Source organism: Coenobita brevimanus, chromosome 102 (genome assembly GCF_032717465.1).
Source record: "Coenobita brevimanus isolate Jiangsu-jjx chromosome 102, ASM3271746v2, whole genome shotgun sequence".
In the NCBI taxonomy this organism is placed as follows: domain Eukaryota; kingdom Metazoa; phylum Arthropoda; class Malacostraca; order Decapoda; family Coenobitidae; genus Coenobita; species Coenobita brevimanus.
Window position 1 is genome coordinate 4832632 of NC_137055.1, and position 23445 is coordinate 4856076.

The window sequence follows — 23445 nt, forward strand, 5'->3', positions numbered from 1 at the left end:
GTGCTTTTCACCGTCCGTTGTCCTTGTGAGATGAATGGTGTTTGTGTTATTTTATAGCTCTGTTTTGAGGGTGATTGTGTGGTTTAGTGGTGCACAATAGTTTTTAGGTTTTCTGTTCGCTCATGCCAAAGGTGGTGATTTGGTTGTTCAGTAATGTTTCCTGGGTTGGAAGGAGCGAGTGTTTGGACCTGTGGATTTTTTTTTTTTTTTTTTTTCAAATTATGATGCAGATTATTATGTGATGAGGGGTGCCCACACAGTTCTTCTGCTATTATTGCTTACGTACTTTAATCTTTTAATTAATGCTGTTTGGACTGTATATGGATTCTAATTCTCTTGGAGTCGGCTCCGTTTATTTCCTTTGTTTCTGTCATGACTAGACATCCATTTGATGAGAAAAGTTTGGAATGGTGCTTTTTATTTAACATTAAGATTGTGGGATTTATTGGATACCGTAATGATTCCTTTGAAGGTGGTGACTTCTTTCACAGTGCTAGGAAAAATTTTAGACGGCAAAGATCTTGTGATTATTCTGTGTAATGGGTGTCTCGTGCCAGTTTCAAGTCGGGTGAGTTTTCTTAGAGTTGGACAAGATCTGCTTTTAGTGTGTGTGATATGATGCTAGGGAGGTGGTCTATCCAGGTCATTTGAATGGTTAATGCTTTTTATGTGTCCAACCTACTGAGTCTATAGCACGGCTATCTAACTACTCAAGAATTAGGGCCGAATTATGAAACCCAGATTAACAAAAGGGCTGTACATTACTTTACCTGTATGTTTTCCCTCTATCTAAACACTTATGCACAGAAAGGAACGAGAAATTCATAGATTATTTGCGTTTACATTTTCTGCTAAATACATACATAAAAAGAAATACGCAACACTCTCTGTTTTATTCTTGTTCATTTGTTTATTTTTATTCTTGTGAGTCGGTCAAAGGACCGAACAAAAAAAGACTCAGGGCCGGTTTTGGCACGCTGGCCGCCAGTTGAATAGCCTGGTTTACAGAATGGCTGTGTATCATAATAGATTGCCAGCGGCATCATAAAACGAGTGTATGGTTACCGTTCATCTGTTGAGAAGAGTCGAGTTTCGAAAACATAACCAGTGAATGGATGGATGTTTGATTCACTTCACAGGCACTGTTGACATTTCTCTTTATGATTTCTGCGTCTATCTTGATCTGAACAATTCATCTTGCTAATGAGAATTAGGAATAACACGGTGACGGTGATGGTAATAGTGATGAAGGTGATTATGGTAATGATAATGATAAATGTTATTCTAGTTTCTTTTTTCAGACGGTAGTTTTAATAAGAACAAAAATGGTCCTCAGAGTAGAGGCATCACTTAACACAGTGTCTTGTACTTCCCCAGATGTAGGGTGTGATTTGGTTACCAACCTCAGGGAGCGGAAGCTCTCACCAGGTCAGCGGTCACCATGCTCAGGTGGATCCTCAAGTAAGTTCTCTTTACCCTTGTGCGGTCCGTCCCATCTGTCTGTAACCTCCTCTGCCTATCTGCAGTCCTTTCTACCTGTCTGGAACAGTCTCTGTATAAGTGCTCTCCTCTTTGCTAGTCTACAGGCCTTATTATCCGTCCTCAGTCCTTACCGTATGCAGCCCTCTCAATCTGTACAGTATGCAGCCCTCTCTACCTGTCTGCAGTCCTCTGTACCTGCCCACGACCCTCTCTACCTGTCTGTAGCCCTCTCTACCTGTCCTTAGCCCACTGTACCTGCCTGCAATTCTCTCTACCTGCTTGCAGCCCTCTCTACCTAACTACAATCCTCTCTACTTGTCTGCAGCCCTCTCTGCCTAACTGCAGCCCTCTCTACCTGTTCTTCATACATGACCATCATTGCTCATTTCAGGGGGACCCAGTGATTCAATTATCAAACCCAATATAACCAAGTGTTCTGAAAGTACTAGATCATAACACAATATATCCAAGTCTCCAGGTTTTATCAGACCACAAATGTTTCTTTCTGTTACCTGGTTTTAGGAAATGCGAGCTTTAAGTCTTTGATTATTTGTTTTTCATGTATTGTTGGTTGGGAAAATGAAGAACACTGATTAATCTTGGTGCGGCAAATTCCTGGGTACATTTCAGCTTTCTCAACCACACTTAAACCTATAACTACTATGATATTTTTCCCACTTCTGTTTGCTCATACTCCACACTATAAGACATGGGAGATGTGGTGAAGAGGAAAATAATAACAGTACCTAATACCTCCAGTTTGATAGGTGTCTCCTAAGGCGAATCAAATCTTTCTGTGACAACTAGCAGTAGGAAGCAATCAGAGACAGCATACCTCCGCCAATGCCATTGCAATTAAAAAGGATCCAGATCCGGATCTGTGGAGATATTGTGTGGAATACAAAGGGTCCGGATCCGCCCCCAAATTTAATCAATTTGTTCCTTGACCCATGGCTCGCACTTCCACAAAATTTTATTGAAATCTGATAACTTTTGTATATATTGTGCGGGATACGTAGGACCCGAATTCGAACCGGATCCGCCCCCAGAATTTAATCAATTCTCTCTTGGCCCATGGTCCTCCCTTACACAAAATTTCATCGAAATTCACAGAGAACTTTTGGATATTTGGGGACAAACAAACAAATAAACAGACAAACATAGGCGAATACATAACCTTCCCAAACTTCGCTTTCGGAGGTAATAAACTTGTTCACCGTAGTAAAGGAGCTAAAATGCCGTCATCAGCCAGTTCTTGAGATCGTTGTACGCCTTCACCAGTGACATCTAGCACTCCACTTGAAACTCATCTGGCAGTGTCTTATGTGTTGCGGAGACGGCTCGGTGTGGGCGTGATGTGGCAGTGGTAAAAGGAAATAAATAACCGATGTAGGATAGACATTAATGACACTGACTGAGCCGTCTGTGCAACACACAAGAAATCGCTTGGCGAAGTGGAAGAGGAGCTTTTTATTGTGCCACCTTGTGTATGTTAACGTTTGATACTGAAATCCTCTTCCGTATAGTGTGATTAACAGACATCATATTAGTGTTGTGTAAACCCGAATTTATCACTGGATACTTCAGGAATCAGCACAATACTGTAACCAAAATAAAGTGGTTATGATAAATCTGCTACAACTACAACCTGCATCTAGTACAAGACATGCAGTGCATCATCTGCGTTGCACCAGACTTATGTTCTAATTCCTTCTACTACTACAAATTAGGATCGGCCACTAGGTATGTATGTAACAGTACTAGTCCTTGGTTCTGTTATGAAAAGTAAAGTTATGGTTGATCCACTTTGTTTAGACTGACAGTATTCTGCGACGGACCGCAGATTTTCACTTCCTGTCTTGCCACACTCCGAACCCTTATTGATATTTAGTATGTGGTTGTCGTCAAGCGGTATAATCTTGTAAGAGTTAACACAGAATCATGCACGTACAAATCTACAGAAAAGCTAACGAAAGAAAAAACAAAACTTAATACAGTTAAACCTACTGCCGAACCGACCGAAAAGATACATAGGGGAAAACATGTTAAGATCGTTGGAGGTGCAGAGGGTTAGTGCTAAGTCTCTCCCTGAACAGATCTCATCAAGGCCATACCGTATTTGCTCTTTTGCTGGGTTGTAAATCGGACACTGAACTGGACAGATATTGCCTTTTATTCCTTGTTTTTTTTTATATCACTAGCCATTCACAAAATTTATATCATTATCATCATTCATCATCATCCGGACCTCCTTTCCCACCACAGGGCAGGGTGAGGAGTAGCAATGTCCACACAGCCCAAATTTGCCCAGTCCAATGGGCTACGCTTCCATTCACTCATCATTCAAGCCCCCGGACTCCTGGCTCTATCGGATACGCCAATAACATTCACCACGTTTTGCAGTTTCACATATCCGACAGAGTCAATCAGTTTATATATAAAAAAATCACTGCGGTAAATTGGTTTTGCATAAGATTTCAAAGTTACGGGAAATTCCTTTTACTAGTACAATAACAAATACTATATTGCTTTTGCTGTAACGTGGCATAAAATTGCCATCCCTCCATTTTGAATTCTGTGTTATAAAATGGGATTAACAACGAAATGTTATGTTAGTCAGGAGGAAGTGCTACGGAAAGGATGTAGAGTCGTGGAATTATCTTACTCTGCCACTGAGCTGCGTGATAAAAGCAGCGAAAGGATGAAAATTTGGTCGTAATTAAAGTGAAAGGATGATAATAAAGCCCAGCCCACCTCCGGTCAATACCTATGCGTGCAACATCTCGCTTGAATCCACTGAATGGTGCAAACACTCCACGTAGGTTGCAGCAACATTCTCATCTGTATGTTGGACATTCGATGTATTGAAGCACCCTACCCCCCCCCCAAAGAAAAAAAAAAGCTATGCACACAAAAATGATAAAATGTAATCCATGTTTAAAGCCTAAAAAAACATGAAAAACAGCAAAGTGTAATCCATGTATGAATCATAAAGATACAAAATAACAAAGTGAAATCCATATGTGAAACCAAAACAGAAGACAGCAAAGTGAAATTCATGTATGGAAATTAAGAACAAGAAAAACATGTAATTCACGTGTGAAACCTTGAAAACGCAAGACAGGAAACCGATGTCCATGTATGAAACCTTAAAGATACAAAATAGCAAAGTGAAAACCATTAAAACTTTAGAATTGTACCTGATATAGAGACACACCACGAGGGACTGCGGTGCTAGTGGGTGGAGTCAGAGCCGCTGCATACATGGCTGCTGTGGTCTCAGGAGAACTGCAACCAGACGGGGCCAGGAGGGAAGTGCCACGAACCAAGTCAGACAGATTCATAGGATAGGAGAGAGGACATTCTATATTTCCCCGTGAAACACTGCATTTTTTTCAGTATTCTGTTTCCTGCGGCTTTGTGTTCTTCCATCATGCTCAGTGTTAAATTACTTCACATTTGTGTAAATAGAAAGAAGGCTGAAAGCTTGCCAAAATTTGTCGTTTCCAGCATGAGAGAGAGAGAGAGAGAGAGAGAGAGAGAGAGAGAGAGAGAGAGAGAGAACCATATTCAAAGTCTGTTAATTATTAGATGCTTGGACACTGGAGGTCACGCGTAGCGGAAGGAATGAGGAAGCTACAGTAATTCAAACTGACCCACTGGATATTCGAAGGACTGAGAGTACCGGTTAATTCCTATATTAGGTTTGTACGGGAGGGGGCGAGTGTGGGTAGCCAGACGGGTGCAGCGTGCCAGCCAAAATAGGGGATGGAAGCAGATTTTAGGACCCATTTACTGGTAGTCAGCTTTATGTGTTGCATGATCGGCATATTACCCTTCATCTTTTTTATTTTTTATTTTATTTTTTATGTGTCCGACTCTGGGCTTAGGCTTCACAGGCGTTGCCCAAGGCCCAGTAGTCCATAAACAACTGCATGTCACCACTTTGGCGCTAATACCCACCGTCCAGGTTGAAAACGTGCTAGAGCTGTCTCATACAGGTCTTGTGTATTGGTCTCAGCGGGGGCATTTTTACATGTCGGCGTGTCTTCTGGTAGGTCAGTAAAGTCTGATTTTATGAAATCCAAATCCTTAATCTGTTCCCTGCCCCAGCGGGGATTTGAACCTGGGTCCGGTGGGACTGCAGGCCACCTCTCTACCAATAGTGCCTTGGTGGCTAGCTGATTGTGGCTGATTGCACTGGAGGAATGCATCGCATGTGCAACTTACCAAGAAATGGATCTATAAAATCAACATAATAACGGCTTTACCATGCACGCTTCCCATTGCTTGCAGCCTTGTTTTGCAATGAGCTCTGACCATACTGATATGTGTGATATACGGTCTTCTTGCTCTGTGACTATACCACGCCCTGTGATGAGCCATTGATTTATGAGTGGCATCAAAATTTATGTGAACGGGGGGTACTCTTTGCGATAGGTAAACCGTGACAGAGGATCATAATTAAATTGCCCTCATCCGAAAACATATTTTTTCTTATTTACGCTTTTCCTGACACCACCGTGCGATTTTTCTTTTTCTTTTTTCAGTTTATGAAATATTCCTTTTAGTCGAGATAGTGAAAGCCGCCTCCTACTGCTTAATTACCTAGCCCAGACGGAGTTCGCAAGGTGTTGTTTTTGGTCGAGTAGGTTTATATATTTGTTTGTTTGTTAGCACATTATGCAAAAACGGCTAAATAAAATTGCATGAAACTTTTAGGATGTGTGGGCACTGGTCCCCATAGGAAGTGATTAAATTTTGGAGGTAATCGAATGACCTTGTAAGGTCAGAATCAAGGTCACGGATTTTCAGAGGGCTATAACTTGAAAACGGTTGAATATGGAAATATTTACTATTAGGAACATACGGGAACTCGTTATATTGGCTTTCATTTTGCACCAAGACCTTTGACCCTGAATGAACTTGAAAGGTCAAACTCAAGGTCACGGATATTCAGGGGGCTATAACTTGAAACTGGTTGAAGATAGATACAGTATTTACTATTATCAATATTTAGGAAACCCCTTATGGGTTCTTAATTGGTACCTTGACCTTTGACCATATGTGACCTTGAAAAGTCAAACTCAAGGTCACGGATATTCAGGGGGCTATAACTCAAAACTCGTTACCAAGATATAGGAAGTCAGGTCTTATATGGGCTTTCATTTGGCAGCATGACCTTTGATGTCGAATGACCTTGAAAGGTCAAACGCAAGATCGAGGATTTTCAGAGGGCGTAACTTGAAAGCATTTGCGCCATTACCTTCGACTTTAATTGTACACTGACATTAACTGGCAGGAACGGGTCAGTATTTAACAGGAATAAAATAACTGTTGTTGGGCAAGGTTTGTTGTGCCTGGCACCACTTGTTTCTTAGTGTCTTCGTTAACCAGAATAAGATTATCTGTTGGCAGTAATATCAACCCCTTCACTATGATGACGTCTTTTGCACTACTGTATATTCCTCGCAACTAGCATACAGTTTCAGTTAAAGATAAAAGTGTACACACTGGATAGTGTTCATGGTTCCAGCGAGTGAATGAAGTGAGCAAATAAGAACACTGGTGTCAGCAAAGTGCACTTTGTAGCGCGTGATGAGCGAGCGAGCATTTGTACATATGCCCATCATCATAATTTCATGTTAGTATAAATTTTTATCACTTTTGGTGAGGTATTTCAACAATAACAGGAGAATAATTGAGCTAAAATATTTATTTTCTCAATGTTTTCTCTCTCTAACGTTTTCTCTCCGGACGTGCATATAGCGAAGTGCTGTAGCATTTATCACATGCACAATGTTTAGTTCTCTGCTATGGACTTGCCGTGTCAATGAACTGCATCGGTAAACACTTGGCTATTGATCGAATAATGAAACACAGAAATGGGGTGATTAACCTTGCTGATTTCACCTCCTAAACATAGAAAAAACGTTCATGTAAAATTAGGAGCGTAATATCCGACATTTAATTGTTAGAATTCATGTAAGAAACATAGTGTTAGAACAGGAAATCTATTTTATTTTATTTCACATTGGAGAATGTCAATTGAAGCCCTCGGTACATTCCCTTGAAAAGCTGGGATTTCAAGAGGTTTCTTTTGTCTCATGAGTAAACGTATAGCAAAAAACTAAATTTATTGAATGTATCTGCTACCTGCTGAAAATACCTATTCTCTATCCCATATAGTAGAAAAGTTATTAGCCTCTGAAAACCATCGCGGTCGGGCCGTGTCGTGTTGGCTGGGCCGGGTTGTGTCAGGCCGCTGATTTCTCAGCTGAATGTAGTTTAAACATCGCCTCGCTCGCTGCGCTCGCTCACGCGAAAGAAGAAGAAGGATGGCGAGAACAACAGCAATGTGCAGTATAAGAAACTGTTAATGATGCAGCGAACCTACGCACTTCGTTGGGAAACTGAGATGACATTAGCAAACTTGCTCTCCCTGGAACACAATCCACACCTTCAAACGTGGACACCTTTGACCTAAATTACCTGTGAGGTCTACTAAGTTGAATTAAGTCGTCCTGCAACTGTAGGAATAAATAAATAAAACGTAAAAATATCGAAGGGGTTATCTTTGATATGACTAAAATTACCGCGAACCTATGGACTTGATGGAAAGCTCATGAAAAAGTAATTAGCGCTACCTTTGTGATGTTTAACAGTATTCACCACTATGATGTTGAACCCCCTCCCCCTCAAAAAAAAAAAAAAAAAAAAAAAAAATCTGAAACTCTTAAGGCTCCAGTGGATCTTTCACATTAGAGGAAAGTTTGTATACTATCATGTTTGTTATTTAAGTGACTTTTTTTTTTCTCTCTCAAAATTCATGCACCATTTTGCTGAAATATAGCAAAGAATGCCATTTTTGAGAACAAACCTGAGTCATCACGGAAATTATTAAAGCTGCAGGGAACCTTAGTGCATCGCTGGAGAGCGAAAATAGCAACAGCTAGCTTGCTTGCTGGAACATGTTCCACACTTTCAAGTGTGGACACCATTATCCGTTTTTTTTTTTTCATGCTGTCTGTAGACGATTTTATTTCTTCGAAGTAGAGAGGCAAACATAGCCCAAGTTGATTCCTTCAACACAAGATATCTTCCTTTAGTCGAATACAATTGTGTAGATTGTGTAATAATAATCATCATCCGGACCTCCTTTCCCACCCTAGGGCAGGGTGAGGCGTAGCGGCGTCCAGATAGCCAAGGTTTACCCATTTCAGTGGGCCACGCTTCCATTCACTCATCATTCATGCCCACGAAATCCTGGCTCCATCTGATAGGCCAAATGGTTTCCGCCACGTATTGTATTTTCTTTATAACTATCCGATAATAATAATAATAATAATAATAATAATAATAATAATAATAATAAATACCATGCGTAAGTGAGTGAAACTAAAGACGTCACTGTACCGAAGGTGAAGAGGTTAAAAGTTATAGGAGTATATGCTAAATCAGTAGCAAAAGCAGAGACTCTCCCTTCTGAAGCCCTTTCGTAAATTTTTCCATATCGTCAGAAGAAAAAAATAAACCCATCCTTTTTGTTAGTACAGACAACTGACCTCCCCCAAATTTGCCCCTGCTGTAAATAAGATACGTAAAATGGACCGGATAACAACAGAGTCAAGAAAGATGTGAAGGTAAGTCGTCTAGTAATTGTGCGTTATTGAGAGCTTGAATGGAGTTGTACTGTAGAAAGATGGGATACAAATAGGTTTGCAGGAGCGCCTTTCACAGTGTTTGGGCAGGGGAAGAGTCAAGAAGATGGATAGAAAATGAAGACTGACTAGGAAAGTGTATGTGAGTGAGGTGGAGCGGGAAGGGGAAAGAGAGACCAAGAATGAGATGAAAAGGATGGGATGGATTTACTCGTACATGTGAGAGGGGTGTGTGAGTTGGGGAAAGGGTTACCTGATGGCGGCCAGGTCGACATGGAGGTGATTCGTTTGTGATCAGCTCTTCTGGGATTACCAAAGGTGTCTAGCTAGCGAGAGAGAGAGAGAGAGAGAGAGAGAGGGGGGGGGGAGTTCTAATCCGGCTGTGATAAAAGCTTTTCGTTACAATATAGTTGGGACGAAACACAACTGAAGTTATCATTTCCATGCTTCATACCTATAGGAAGTTCATGCGAATCCTGAAATAGCAGCAAAAATCCTGTCTATTGTGCAGTATTGTGCGTCCATTGCGTCGCTGCTTCCTGTCTGATCTGTAGCTGGTATAATTTTCCAAGTAACCATCTCCTTTCTAATTATCATGTACTTAATTCACCCCTGGTAATAACCTAAATATCCCTCACACACTATCAGTCTGCCGCGTGGATCAGTGGGAGATGCCCAGGTCTCAGCCGTTGCTTCCTTGTGCTGATGCCGCCGTCACGCCAGATCTGCTGCTGCTGCCCGCTCAGGACCAGCCGCCTCTCACCACCTTCGGTCAGCCATCCATCGCAGCGCGCCTTCCACGGTCAGGTCGGTGTGTGGATGTGTGTAAACTACAGTAGGCTGTCACGGTAATGAAACTAATTAACTGTGTCTGAGAGAGAGAGAGAGAGAGAGAGAGAGAGAGAGAGAGAGAGAGAGAGAGAGAGAGAGAGAGAGAAAACCAAAGAAACGGAACAAAAAATACCAAGAGATCAGGGAGTTTTTAAACTCTTTAGTTTCTTTCCAACTAAACTGATTATCGATAACCTGTTTTTACGTTTTCATGGTAACTTGCCATATTCTTCCCATTACATTTTTCCTTCGGCGACATCGCTATCCAGCGTACTTAGCTTTGTGGTGTATGGTAATATAAAATCCATCCCTGCATTCAGCCAGCCATCATCCAGTTGACCACATGCGAGTTTTGGGCTACAAAAAATATGGTTACCTCGAAATTGGCAATTTCCATAGTATTATTAGAAAATATGTTTAAATTATACAGATAATGTATAAAAGTACCTATCTATAGCCAGACGCCCTAATCCAGCAAAGGGTGGCCGCAGACAAAACGTCTCCAAGTTGCTCTGTCACCCACCATTTGACTACCCTCCCCCCAACTCACTCCCCTCTCCGTCATATACCTCTCAACTCCATCCCCCCACCTCATCCTCGGTCTTCCCCTCCCACTCCCTCCCGCCACCTCGCCTACATACACCCTCGTAGTCAGTCTTTCATCCTCCATTCTCTCCACATGTCCAAACCACCTCCATTTGACTACCCTCCCCCCAACTCACTCTCCCCTTCCTCATATATCTCTCAACTCCATCCCTCCACCTCATCCTCGGTCTTCCCCTCCCACTTCCTCCCTCCACCTCACCTACATAAACCCTCTCAGTCAGTCTTTCATTCTCCATTCACTCCACATGTCCAAACTGCCTCAGTGTATTTCTCCTAATCTTCTTAACCACATCCACATCCACCCCACAACGTTCCTTCACTTCTTCATTCGTCAACCTGTCCCTCCATGTCACTCCACATGCTCCTCTCAAGTAACTCATTTGCACTGCTCTCACTCTTGACTTGTTCCCCCTTTGCAAGGTCCATGCCTCGCTTCCATACGTCAGGGTAGGGATCACAATACTATCATGCAGTGACTTCTTAAATTCCATACTCACCTCCCTATTTCTCATCACTGCTTTCAGTGAACCAACAACCTTCCTTCCCTGCTGTACCCTATCAAGCACTTCATCCCCCAAAGTTCCATCCTTACTCATCATACTACCCAAGTACTTGAATGCACTCACATTCTCCATATTCTCACCATCCAACCTCACTGTGCATTCTGTGACTTCATTTCCCTCAAACGCCATAACTTTACGCTTGTTTACATTAACTTTCAGATTCCTCCTCCTACACACTGTCCCAAATTCATTCACCAAACCTTGCAATTCCCATTCATCTTCACTCAACAGTACTGTATCATCAGCAAACAGCAACACCGAAATCTTCCAAATCTCACCCTCATTCATTAGAGGCACCCCACATCCACTGTCCTACCTTGCACCTCCTTTACAACCCCATCCATGTATATATTAAACAGCCATGGAGACATCACACAACCCTGTTTCAGCCTCACATTGAGATAAAAGAACTCGGCTCATCATCCACTCGCACCGTAGCCCTAGCTCCTTCGTACATACTCTTCACAGCACTCAGCAATTTCCCCTCCACTCCATATATTCTTAATACCTTCCACATACCTTGCCTATCTATCCTGTCATATTCTTTCTCCAAGTCCATGAAGGCAATATACACTTTCTTTCCCTTCTCTAGATACTTCTTCACTAATAATCTTAGAACAAATATCTGATCTACACACCCTTTTCCCTTCCTAAATCCCCCTTGTTCTTCCCCGGCTAGCTCCTCTGTCATATGCCTAACCCTATCAATGAGTATTCCACCACATATTTTTCCAGTCACACTAAGAAGGTAAATACCCCTATGTTACCACATACTGCTCTCTTCCTTTTTCCTTCGTATAAAGGAATAATTATACCTGATTTCCAGTCCCCTGGAACCCTTCCCTCTCCCCATGCCAATCTACACAACTTCCATATACACTCCACAACAATATCATCCCCATACCTCAGCATTTCACCACACACTTCATCAATTCTTGGGGCCTTTCCCAACTTGATGTTCTTCATTGCTTCCACTACTTCCTCCCTACTGATCTCTTTCTACCCCCTCTCATCTCTTCTTCTCCCAGCCATTCTCCAGCCACTTATACTTGCACTACTTTCACTCTCTACATTCAACAAATCCTCAAAGTGCTCTTTCCATCTCCTCAATATCTCTCTCTTCTCAGCCAACAATCTATTATCTTTCACTCCCCTACTATTACCCCTTTCACACTGGCATACTTTCTTTACCTTCTTCCAAAACAATTTCTTACTCTCCCTCCATTTCACACTCAGATTCCTCCCAAACTCTTCATCCACTTTCTTCTTACTCTCCTTCACCACTCTCTTCACCTCCCTTCTCCTGCTTACATATACCTCTCTCTTCTCTCTCTCATCTTCTCCCCTACTTCTACTCGCTAGCCACTCACTATATGCCTTCTTCTTTTGTTCCACAGGCCGTTTCACCTCACCATTCCACCATGCTGTCCCTTGCACACCTCTGCATCTCCTCCTCACTCCACAAATCACCTCAAATGCTGCGTCTATCTCTTCTATGAATATTTTACATTCGTCTTCCGCCCCTTCCATCTGCTTTAACTCATACCTTCCCAATCTTTCTTCCACTATGCTCTTATACTCTGTCATTTTCTCACTATCTTGCAACTTCTCCACTTTTCTCATAGGAGCTGTTTTCTCCTGTCTTCCCCTTCGTCTCTTCAACCATTTTCTTTCCAGCCTTACCTTGGCCATTACTAAGTGATGGTCCAAGAGTCCATTACCCTATCCTCTCCACACTCTTGCGTCAAGCACTTGTCTTCTCATTCGCTCATTCACACACACGTAATCTATCAATGCCTTTTGTTCAATAGCTTCACCATCCATCCTCCTCATGACTCTTCATGTATACCTGTGGATCATCTTATGCCGAAAGTAGGTGTTAGCTATTGCCAGCTCCTTACCAGCACAGACGTCCACCAAAGCACTACCATTCCCATCTACTTCAGTTGGCACACCCCAGTGACCAACACTACATCCACTCGTACATTCCCAACTTTGCCATTCATGTCTCCACTCAAAAACACTGTCTCGCTCCTCTCAGATTTGTCCACACATGCTTCTACACTTGCCCAAATCCCATCTTTCACTCTTGCCACTCTGTCCTCTGTCGGCGCATACACACATACAATCGCCCACGCTTGTATACCTACTTTCATCCTCATCCATACAATCCTTGCACCCACTGTTCCATACTCTTTTACATTCTCCCTCCACTTCTTGCTTATCATCAGACATACTCCCTTTCTTGCCCTCTCATTGTCATTAACTCCCACACATATTCCGAAACCGTATTCCCATTCTCTAACCCTTTCACCTTTCCATTTAGTTTCAGTCAGTCCACATATATCCCCTCTTGCATCCTCAGGCCCCTGAACAGTCTCTCTCTCTTTCACTTCATCATTCACTCCTCTCACATTCTATGCTCCCACCCTTAGAATATCCTTTGTCCGTTCCTTAGTCGTCAACATATGGTCCGTCCTGGTCCGAGGTGCTTTATTCGCTTGTTTACTTAGTTCTTTTTACGGGGTGGAGCACTAACCCACCACCAACCCTTTTAGTCACCTCATATGACAAGCAGGGATACTGGGGGAGTATTTTTGAAACCCCCTACCCCCAGGGGGTATAAAAGTAGCTTTGGCATAATAACAAGCGCTTGGTGCACAATGTTATGCTTCAGTTTGTTCGTAAAAATAGAAAATAATACGCAGTATCTCAAATACTGTGAAAAGATAGGTGGTCTTCGGTAGATCACTTTCCTTATTTACAGCTAAAGTGAAGGATAACATTGTTCATCAAGTGCTTGATATTATGACAGCTTTTTTGATGCAGTATTCATCTACAGTATTTCAAAAGCAAATTGTGCCAATACCACAAAAATTATCAATATCGACATTTGTGAGTCTTGAGATTGATTATAATAGTTGTGGACGAGTAAATAGGTAAGGAAGTACCTTCAGTTCATTTGTAGTTGGTGACAGGAGACGTTAAAGATAGATACTGGGTCTTGATTGCAGTTTATTACCTCCAAAGTGAAAGTTCAAGTTGAACACTGTGTATTACACTGGAGCATATATATGCTAGCTAAGTTCTCGCTGGACCCCTCTTCTCTCTCTCTCTCTCTACAACCTCTCGCCCCTGTAGCTAGCCTCATTCTGCATGTCTAATTCCTCCTTTCTTGTGTCGGAGAGCTTGTGTCATGTATACTGGACATATGTACGGGTTCTAGAAGCTTGTGTGGGTCTGTGTGTATGTAGCATTTCCTATGCACATCCAGCATTCCTTTACTGTAATCTTGCAAACACATTTCCTTTCCCACACCTAGCTTGATTATCGTGTTTTTAAGACTACATATCTATGTTGCTATCTATTATGAGTTGCACTTTGATAAGACTACACATCTATGTTGCTGTCTGTTATGAGTTGCACTGTGATAATGTAGATTCCTAACACATTTTCAACTTCCTTGTATCCCCAAATGCACAAGAGGCCAATTCATTATTCCCCTTCAGAAGTGTGCATCCCCTAGTGTAGCCTGGTCAGTGAATACATTTCAAGGGGGAGAAAGCAGTTGCTAAAACTTGAGTATTATGTGGTAATTTTAGCCTCATCCACCCACCCGATGTTAAGACCTTATAGCTACATGCGGTTGGAACGACTTAACCAAGTAGATCACGAAGTATCCATTTGGCAATATCCAACAACGTAAGTAGTCTGTGGTAACATTCACAGGAAACCATTTTGGCATGTCATTGATTGTAGAGTCACCTGAAGAGCGAGTGGATGGTAAGCATCCCCACCTATGAACTCACGAAAACGGCAGTAGGACAGACCAATACCACTCCTTTCAGTCGTCCAGGAATATCACCTCATCCTTTGTTTGTTATGGTGATATGAATAGTGAAATAAATTGTAAAGTAGGGAATGTAAAGGTGGATGGAGTAGCTGGTGAGTGGGGTGTGCCTGCTGAGATAGATGAGAATGGCAGTGCTTTAGTGGACATTTGTCCCGGGAGGGAGTTGGTGATACCCAATACCCTCTTCAGGCACAAAATGATCCACAGGTATAATAGTGAGTGATGAGAAGGGTGGGTGGTGAACTGAATGAAAGGAAAGCAATGATTGACTACATGTGTGTGGACGAAACGTTGCAAAGATGTGTAGTGGATTCAAGAGCATATAGAGTTTGGGGGAGAGGACTTTCTGACCACCACCAAGGGGTGGTCAGAATCAAGGTCCAAGTAAAATGGAGAAATAGAAGAAGGGAAAGATGGGAGGAAGGAGTAGATGCAAGGAGAGTGGAAAGGTTACAAGAGGATGAGAAAAAGGCAGAATATAAGAGAGAAGTGGAGGAACGACTGTGTAAATATGAATTGGTACAGATGAAGGACGTGGAAGGTTTGTGCAAGATATTTTCGGAAGAAATATATGAAGCAAGTGAGGCGGTGTGTGGGATGAAGAGAAGACGAAAGGGGGTACAATGAACAGCATGGTGGAATGAAGAGGTGAGACAGGCTGTGGCACAAAAGAAGAATGCAAATAATGAATGGATGGGAAATAGGGGCGTGGAAGAAGTTGAGAGACAGAAGAGAGAGTTATATGTAGACAGGGAGAGAGATGAAAATATCAGTAAGAGAGAGTAAGAAGAGAGTGGTTGAGGAATTTGGAAGGCATTTGAGTGTAAAGTGGAGGGACTGTAAGAAAATGTTCTGGAAAGAGGTAAAGAAACTTAGACAGGGTGGCAGTGAAGTTAGTAGGGGAGTGAAAGATAAAAATGGTAGATTACTAGTTGAGAAGGGAGAAAAAGTGAGCAGATGGAGAGAACACTTTAAAGAATTCTTGAACACAGAGAATGAAAGTAATGCAAGTAGAAGTGGCTGGGGAATGGCTGGAAGAAGGAGGGATGTGAGAAGACAGGAAGAAATCAGTAGGATTGAAGGTGTGGAAGCAATGAAGAAAGTCAAAATGGGGAAAGTCCCAGGAATTGATGGAGTAGTGTGGTGAAATGCTGAAGCATGGGGGAGAGATAGTAGTAGAATGGATGTGGAAGATGTGCAGATTGGCCTGGGAGGAAGGTAGACTCCCGGAGGATTGGAAGTCAGGTATAATTATTCCCTTGTACAAAGAGAAAGGGGGAAAAGAAGCATGTGGTAATCATAGGGGCATTTGTCTTCTTAGTGCGATAGGAAAAGTATATGATAGGATACTTATTGACAGAGTTAGGAAAATAACAGAGGAATTAGTTGGAGAAGAACTGGGAGACTTAAGGAAGGGAAGAGGTTGTGCAGATCAGATATGCATTCTTATATCTTTTGTGGTGTTATGAAGTGAGATTTGCCAGTTAGGTAGTCTCCTACCATCGAGACGTTTCTGGTAACGTAAGTATCGGTACGAGTCAGAGTTGCTAGTTTGCCTGTTGTTTGTGAGTGTAGCTGTTTCATAAATTATTATTTTTTTTATATTTTTTTTTTATGTGTCCGACTCTGGGCATAGGCTTCCAGCCTGCTATCAAGGCCCAGCAGTCCTCCTACATACCATACACCTCACATGTCACCACTTCGGCGCTAACACCCACCGTCCATATTGAATACATGCTAGGGCTGTCTCATACAGGACTGGTTTATTGGTATTAGCGGGGGTATTTTTATGACATGTCGGCGGGTCTTCTTGTAGATGCATTTATTTTTGTGCTCTTTTTCTCTATAATGTTTTTTTTAAGTGATTGCTTTGTTAAATTATGTAGTTTAAGTTCGTATGGTAAATGATTTAGAGTGTTATGTAATGTAAGACAACTCTGCATCTTTTGGGCTGTTTCCGAGTTGGCAACTGTTGCCCCTCGAGAGTAAACACGAAGTTTTGCGAATAATGCAAGCTTGGGGTAGAGACTGTTTTGAGTTTTTAGTCGGGTTTCAGTTCAGTGTGAGTGAAGTGCAGTCGATTTTGGTTTAGTTTGAGTGTAGTGCAGTGTCAGTTTCAGTGAAGATTGTATATTTTTGATACTTGTGAAAACAGTGGCAAACAGTGACCTTGTTATTGAAGTTTGTTTATCATTGGAACTTGAGAAGACAGTGAAGTGTATTAAGTGTAATTCCTGTCAGTGAATATTATTTTCAGTACTTGTGTAATAAGTGAAGTGTTAGCAAGCATTAAGTGTACTAACAGTAAAGTGTTGTGGAGCATTAAGTGTAATAGCAGTTGGTAAAGTGTGTATAACTCCAGTTCTTGTGAGAACAGTGAAATTGAAAAGCATTAAGTGGAATTACTTGGAAAATAAAGACAGTGAACTTTAAGGAGCCAGTGTTTATTTTCGCCTCAGCTGATCATGTTTACTGTACATCTTAAGGCTGACCATAGGAAGAACAACTCACAGTGCAACGTCCTTCCTATACTGTACTACTGCTGTTGGAGCCTGTGGAAGTGTGGGGACTGGGACGTAACACTGGTGTCAGGAGTGTGGGATTATTATTTCAGGGCAGCAGTGAGTCTAACCTTCGACATGGAAGCGGAAGGTGTGAAGATAAGGTCTCGAGCTGGGCAGGAGGAGGAAATTTCCCTGGCGACAATCGTGAAGCTAATACAGGCACAGAGTGAAAAACTAGAGACACAGAGTGAAGGACAGAAACAACTCCAAGCACAGTTACAGGCCCAACGTGAAGAACAAAAAAACAAAAAACAATTTCAGGCACAAAAGCAAGAAATCAAAGAACAATTGCAGGTACAGAACGAAGAACAGAAAGAACGATATGAACAGCTTCAGGAGGCATTACAAGAGCAACAGAGGGAATTACAGCTGAGGATGCAAGAACATCTAGCTGCTTTCATGGGGGAAGTGAAGGAAGAACAGGAACAATTGAAGGAGGAGGTAGGCTATATGCTGAGCTACTGCAGCAGAAGTATGAGGTAAGCAATAATATGACTGAGTGCAAACAGCATGTGGACAACCAGCTGAAGATTAGTGAGGGAATTGTGATAGAGTGCAGACAGCATGTAGATAACCATTTGAAGCATGTAGTCGACCATGCGAAAATAATTAGTGTGAAAATTGAGCTTGTAGAGAAATATTGCACTGCTGAGCCTCAGGTTAGTGTACAGGGAGCATATGAAGGGAATGGACAGTGTATGGTGAATCTTTACGGATCCCAGGCATCTAAAGGTAGCATTACAGGGTTGAATAATCAGAGTGCAGAAATTTTAAGTCCTGATCTTAATTAAGATGCCCCAGTTTTTAGACCCCAACTAGTGAAGTGCATGGCTATAATGGGGTCCAATTAAAAAGAAACCTAAGGAATTTGATGGTAGAGTATCTTGGGAAGCTTACCATGCACAGTTTGAGTTACTTGCAGATCAGAATGGTTGGGAAGATAGGCAGAGGGCAGTGCAGCTTGCTACTAGCTGGAAATTCTGGGCCAGATGTCAGTCATGGTGAGGAACAGTTATCAGTCCCTAATAGAAGTGCTGGAGTGCAGATATGGAACCACCTACCAGACTGAGGTTTATAGAGCAAGATTTCGGAGCTGTGTACTGTCTCGAGGAGAATCCCTACAGCAGCTTGCTCATGACCTGGAGAGTATGGCATATAAGGTGTACCCTGGAGCAGCACCTAACCTGTTGGCTATTCTCGTGAGGGACCAGTTCATCGATGCTCATGATAGTGGAGAGTTGAAAGTGCAAGTGAAGCAGGCACAACCAAGAAGCATGCAAGAAGTGCTAGCCAGGGCTCTAGAATTTGAGTCCTACATCAGGTCCAGTACATCCACCTTTCAGGCAGGTCATAGTGCAGGATTCAAGGCAAGAAAGGGGCATGTATGTGAAAAGGAAAAATTTGAGGGAAGTTGCTGGTACTGTGAAAAGCCAGGACACAGAAAAGAGGACTGCTACAAGTGGAAGAGGGAACAGGAGAAGACCGGAGGAGGCTGCTGGTACTGTGGGAAGTCAGGGTACAAGAAGGAGGATTGTCACAAATGGAAGGAAGAGCAAGAACAGAGCAGTGTGAGGAAATCTTCAGCTGTAAAAGAGTGTTGGACATGTAGTGAGGTGGGACACTTCAATTCCGAGTGTCCGAAGAAGAAAAAGGATGATAAGAAGAAGGTTGCAGAAGACCAGAAAGAAGCGGGAAACTAGCGGAGGCTGGTGTGAAGGGGCAACCACCACCCAGCTCTTCCCAAGTAGCCCCACCACCAAGAAAAAGCAAGAGGACGGCAGTTGATAGTGTCCGAATAGACAGAAAGATAGACGGAAAGAAGCGTTCCTTGGTGATTGATTCAGCCTCAGGGCAGACTTTTGTGAGGCCTGACGTGTTAAATCATCGGTATCTGCCCGAGTCATCAGAACAACTGTGTGGCGTAACTGGGCACTGCAGAACTGAGGGGACCCCTGGATGTCCAGATTGAAGTGGCAGGGCGAGAGGCTACTCTACCAGTCTACTTAGCAGACATGGAGGATCCTTGCCTTCTGGTCTGGACTACCTGATGTCCATGGGATGTGAGCTGGACTTCTGCTCCACGAAGATGAAGGTTCGGGGAAGGTTGGTTCCCGTTACAGCAGCGAAATGTACCAGTTCTGGTGGCGAGGTGAGAGCGCTTCATACTACAGTGATACCCCCAAAATCAGAACTGTTGCTTCAGTGTAAGGTGAGTGGCTCTTTTGACAGCTGTATAGGCATAGTGGGGCCTGATGTACAGTACAAGACGAAGGCCGGGGTGATGGTGGAGAGAACGCTGGTGGAGCCAGGTGCAGATGAAGTGCCGGTTGTGGTGGCCATTTCTCCCGTGAGCCACAGAAGATCCACGAGGGAGAAATTGTGGGACTACCAGGCTGTGGACCCTGAGTGGCATCAGAGGAAGGCCTGCAAAAGGAGCACAGTCATGGAAGACGGGTACGTGCCAGACCACCTACAAGACCTCTTCTCAAGGAGTTGTCAATGCCTGGATGGTTCACAAGTGCTAAAGTTGAGGCAGCTGCTGACGGAATATGCTGATGCCATTGCCATGGGAGACCTAGACCTGGGGTGCACTGATCTTGTGGAGCATAGTATAGACATAGGGGATCACCGCCTGATTAAACAGCCAGCACGGAGGATGGCGCCAGCCCAACGGCAAGAAATGGAAAAGGTGATGGAGAATCACCATAGTCAAGGAGTAATAGAAAAGGCAAGTAGTCCATGGGCATCAGCAGTGGTTCTTGTGAGGAAAAAGGATGGCACAGTAAGGTGCTGTATAGACTATCAAGCCCTGAATGAAGTGACAGTGAAGGATGCATACCCCTTGCCAAGAATTGATGACACCCTGGATGCTCTGTCAGGTGCAAAGTGGTTCTCTACCCTAGACATGAAGGCAGGATATCATCAGGTCAAGGTTGCAGAGAAGGACAAAGAGAAGACAGCCTTTTCATATGGGCAGGGTTTATGGCAGTTTAAAGTGACACCATTTGGCCTATGCAATGCCCAAGCTACGTTTGAAAGTCTCATGGCCCACATACTTGAAGGCCTGCACTGGCAGACGACTTTGATCTATCTGGATGATGTAATTGTGTTGGGACAGACTTTCGACCAGGAACTGGAGAGGTTGTCGGAGGTGTTGAACAGGATCCGCGCAGCGCACCTCAAGCTGAACCCCAAGAAATGCTACTTGTTTTAGAAGGAAGTAAAGTACCTGGGACACATTGTAGGTGAAGGCGGCATCGGTACTGACCCAGAGAACGTGGCAGCTGTGGAAAACTGGCCAGTTCCAACTTGTGCAAGAGAGCTACGGAGCTTCCTGGGCTTGTGCACCTACTATCAGCGTTTCGTCAAAGACTTTGCAATGATAGCTGCACCTCTTCACAAGTTGTTGAGAAAAAGGCACAAGTTTGCTTGGACAGCAGAGACTCAGAAAGCCTTTGACAAACTCAAGCATGCATTGGCAAGCTCTCCAGTATTGCCATACCCAGACCAGAATCAGCCATTTATCTTGGACTGTGACACTAGTGACCATGGTATTGGTGGAGTCCTGTCACAGAAGAAGGATGGCAAGGAGTATGTTGTTGCATATTACAGCAAGAAGCTCAGCCCACCGGAGCAAAACTACTGTGTGACCCGTAAGGAGCTCTTGGAAATGATGAAGAGCCTTGATTTCTTCCATCCCTACCTGTATGGGTCAAACTTCATCATCAGGACAGACCATCCGGCACTCAGGTGGCTGAAAACGCTAAAGAATCCAGAAGGACAGCTAGTATGCTGCCTCGGGAAGCTAGACCAGCACAATTATGAGGTGCAACACCGTCCTGGGCGGGTACATGGCAATGCTGACAGCCTGAGTCATCGGTGTTGTGATCCGGAGTGCCGGCAGTGTAGTAAAAAGGAAGATCATGGTAAGAAATGCAGCCGTACTGCAATGACAGGGCCAGCATCAGATGAAGACCTGAAGAGGATGCAGATTTACAGCCAGTGCTAGAGTGGCCGCAGCAGAGTACAGTGGGACTATCTTGGGAAGAAGTTTCCAGGTTAAGCCCTGCGACTAAGAGCTACTAGAGTCAGTGGGACCTTCTACGTTTGAACAGTGGGCTACTGGAGCGTCAGTGAGAGACACCCAATGGCCTCAGCAAATATTGGCAACTGGTGGTTCCAAAGAAGATGAAGTCCGAGATCTTGGATGAGTCCCATAACCAGATCACTAGTGGGCACCTGGGAGTGAAGAAAACTCTAAGCCGGCTGCGACAGAGGTTCTACTGGATTGGCTTGTGTCAGGATGTTGAAGAGTGGTGTTGGGCCTGTGATGTGTGCTGTGCCAAGAAGGGACCCAAGAAACGTGGTTGTTCCCCTCTCCAGCTGTACCTAGTGCGTGCAGCGATGGAAAGAGTCGTGGTGGACATTACTGGACCTCTGCCACTTATTGAGAGAGGAAACCGGTATATATGTGTTGCCATGGACTACTTCACAAAGTGGCCAGAAGCCTATGCCATCGTCAATCAAGAGGCTGCGACTGTTGCTCAGGTGTTGGTTGATCATTTTTTCTGTCATTTTGGGATGCCACGAGAGCTATATTCAGACCAGGGTAGAAACTTCGAGTTGAGGCAGGAAGTCTCGCCCAAAGGTGGTGCACGTGAATCGACTGTGGCAGTACCATGGGCCAGAACACTTCAGCTGAGACGTCTCCGAGGAGTTGTGCTCACCCGCAGCCGAGGATGTTGAGGAGGACCAAGGAGCTGAAGTGCAAGAGAATGGTGACAGTTCCCCAAGAGAAGAAGTAAATCAAGAAGAGGACCAAGACCTTCCAGGAGGAGTGAACTGTGTGGAGGAACAAGGATATTGTCAGAAGCAGGGTAGAAGACCTGATAAGTTGAAGGATTATTTTGTGTATAGTTAGATGTTTCGTTAGGATTAGGGTTGATGTTTGTATATACTGTGTAATTTTGTCGGGACGACAAAAAACAAGGGAGAGGGTAGTGTTATGAAGGGAGATTTGCCAGTTAGGTAGTCTCGTACCATCGAGACGTTTCTGGTAACGTAAGTATCGGTGCGAGTCAGAGTTGCCAGTTTGCCTGTTGTTTGTTAGCGTAGCTATTTCATAATTATTCATTTATTTTTGTGCTCTTTTTCTCTATAATGTTTTATTTAAGTGATTGCTTGTTAAATTATGTAATTTAAGTTCGTATGGTAAATGATTTAGAGTGTTATGTAATGTGAGAAAACTCTGCATGTTTTGGTCTGTTTCCGAGTTGGCAACTGTTGCCCCTCGAGAGTAAACACGAAGTTTCGCGAATAATGCAAGCTTATATAAGGATGAGGTAGAGACTGATTTGAGTTTTTAGTCGGGTTTCAATTCAGTGCAAGTGATGTGCAGTCGGTTTTGGTTCAGTTTGAGTGTAGTGCAGTGTCAGTGAAGATTGTATATATTTGGTTCTTGTGAAAACAGTGGCAAACAGTGACGGGTTATTGAAGTTTGTATATTATTGGAACTTGAGAAGACGGTGAAGTGTATTAAGTGTAATTACTGTCAGTGAAGACTCTTTTCAGTACTTGTGTGATGAGAAGTGTTAGCAAGCATTAAGTGTACTAACAGTAAAGTGTTGTGGAGCATTAAGTGTAATAGCAGTTGGTAAAGTGTGTATAGCTCCAGTGCTTGTGAGAACAGTGAAATTGAAAAGCATTAAGTGGAATTACTTGGAAAATAAAGACAGTGAACTTTAAGGAGCCAGTGTTTATTTTCGCCTCACCTTATCTTGTTTACTGTACACCTTAAGGCTGACCATAGGAAGAACAACTCACTGGGCAGCGTCCTTCCTATACTGTACTACTGCTGTTGAAGTTTGTGGCAGTGTCGGGACTGG

At 43.2% G+C, this 23445-nt stretch overlaps 1 protein-coding gene across 1 annotated transcript in view; it reads left to right on the top strand.

The window, feature by feature from the left end:
* LOC145415347 (fat-like cadherin-related tumor suppressor homolog) overlaps positions 1–23445 on the top strand; it is a 394573-nt gene that overhangs the window by 368448 nt on the left and 2680 nt on the right. The window contains exons 42-43 of the mRNA XM_080284623.1: positions 1378–1461; positions 9792–9950. Of these exons, the coding sequence (XP_080140749.1) occupies positions 1378–1461; positions 9792–9950 (243 nt within the window). The remainder of the gene's footprint in view (positions 1–1377; positions 1462–9791; positions 9951–23445) is intronic.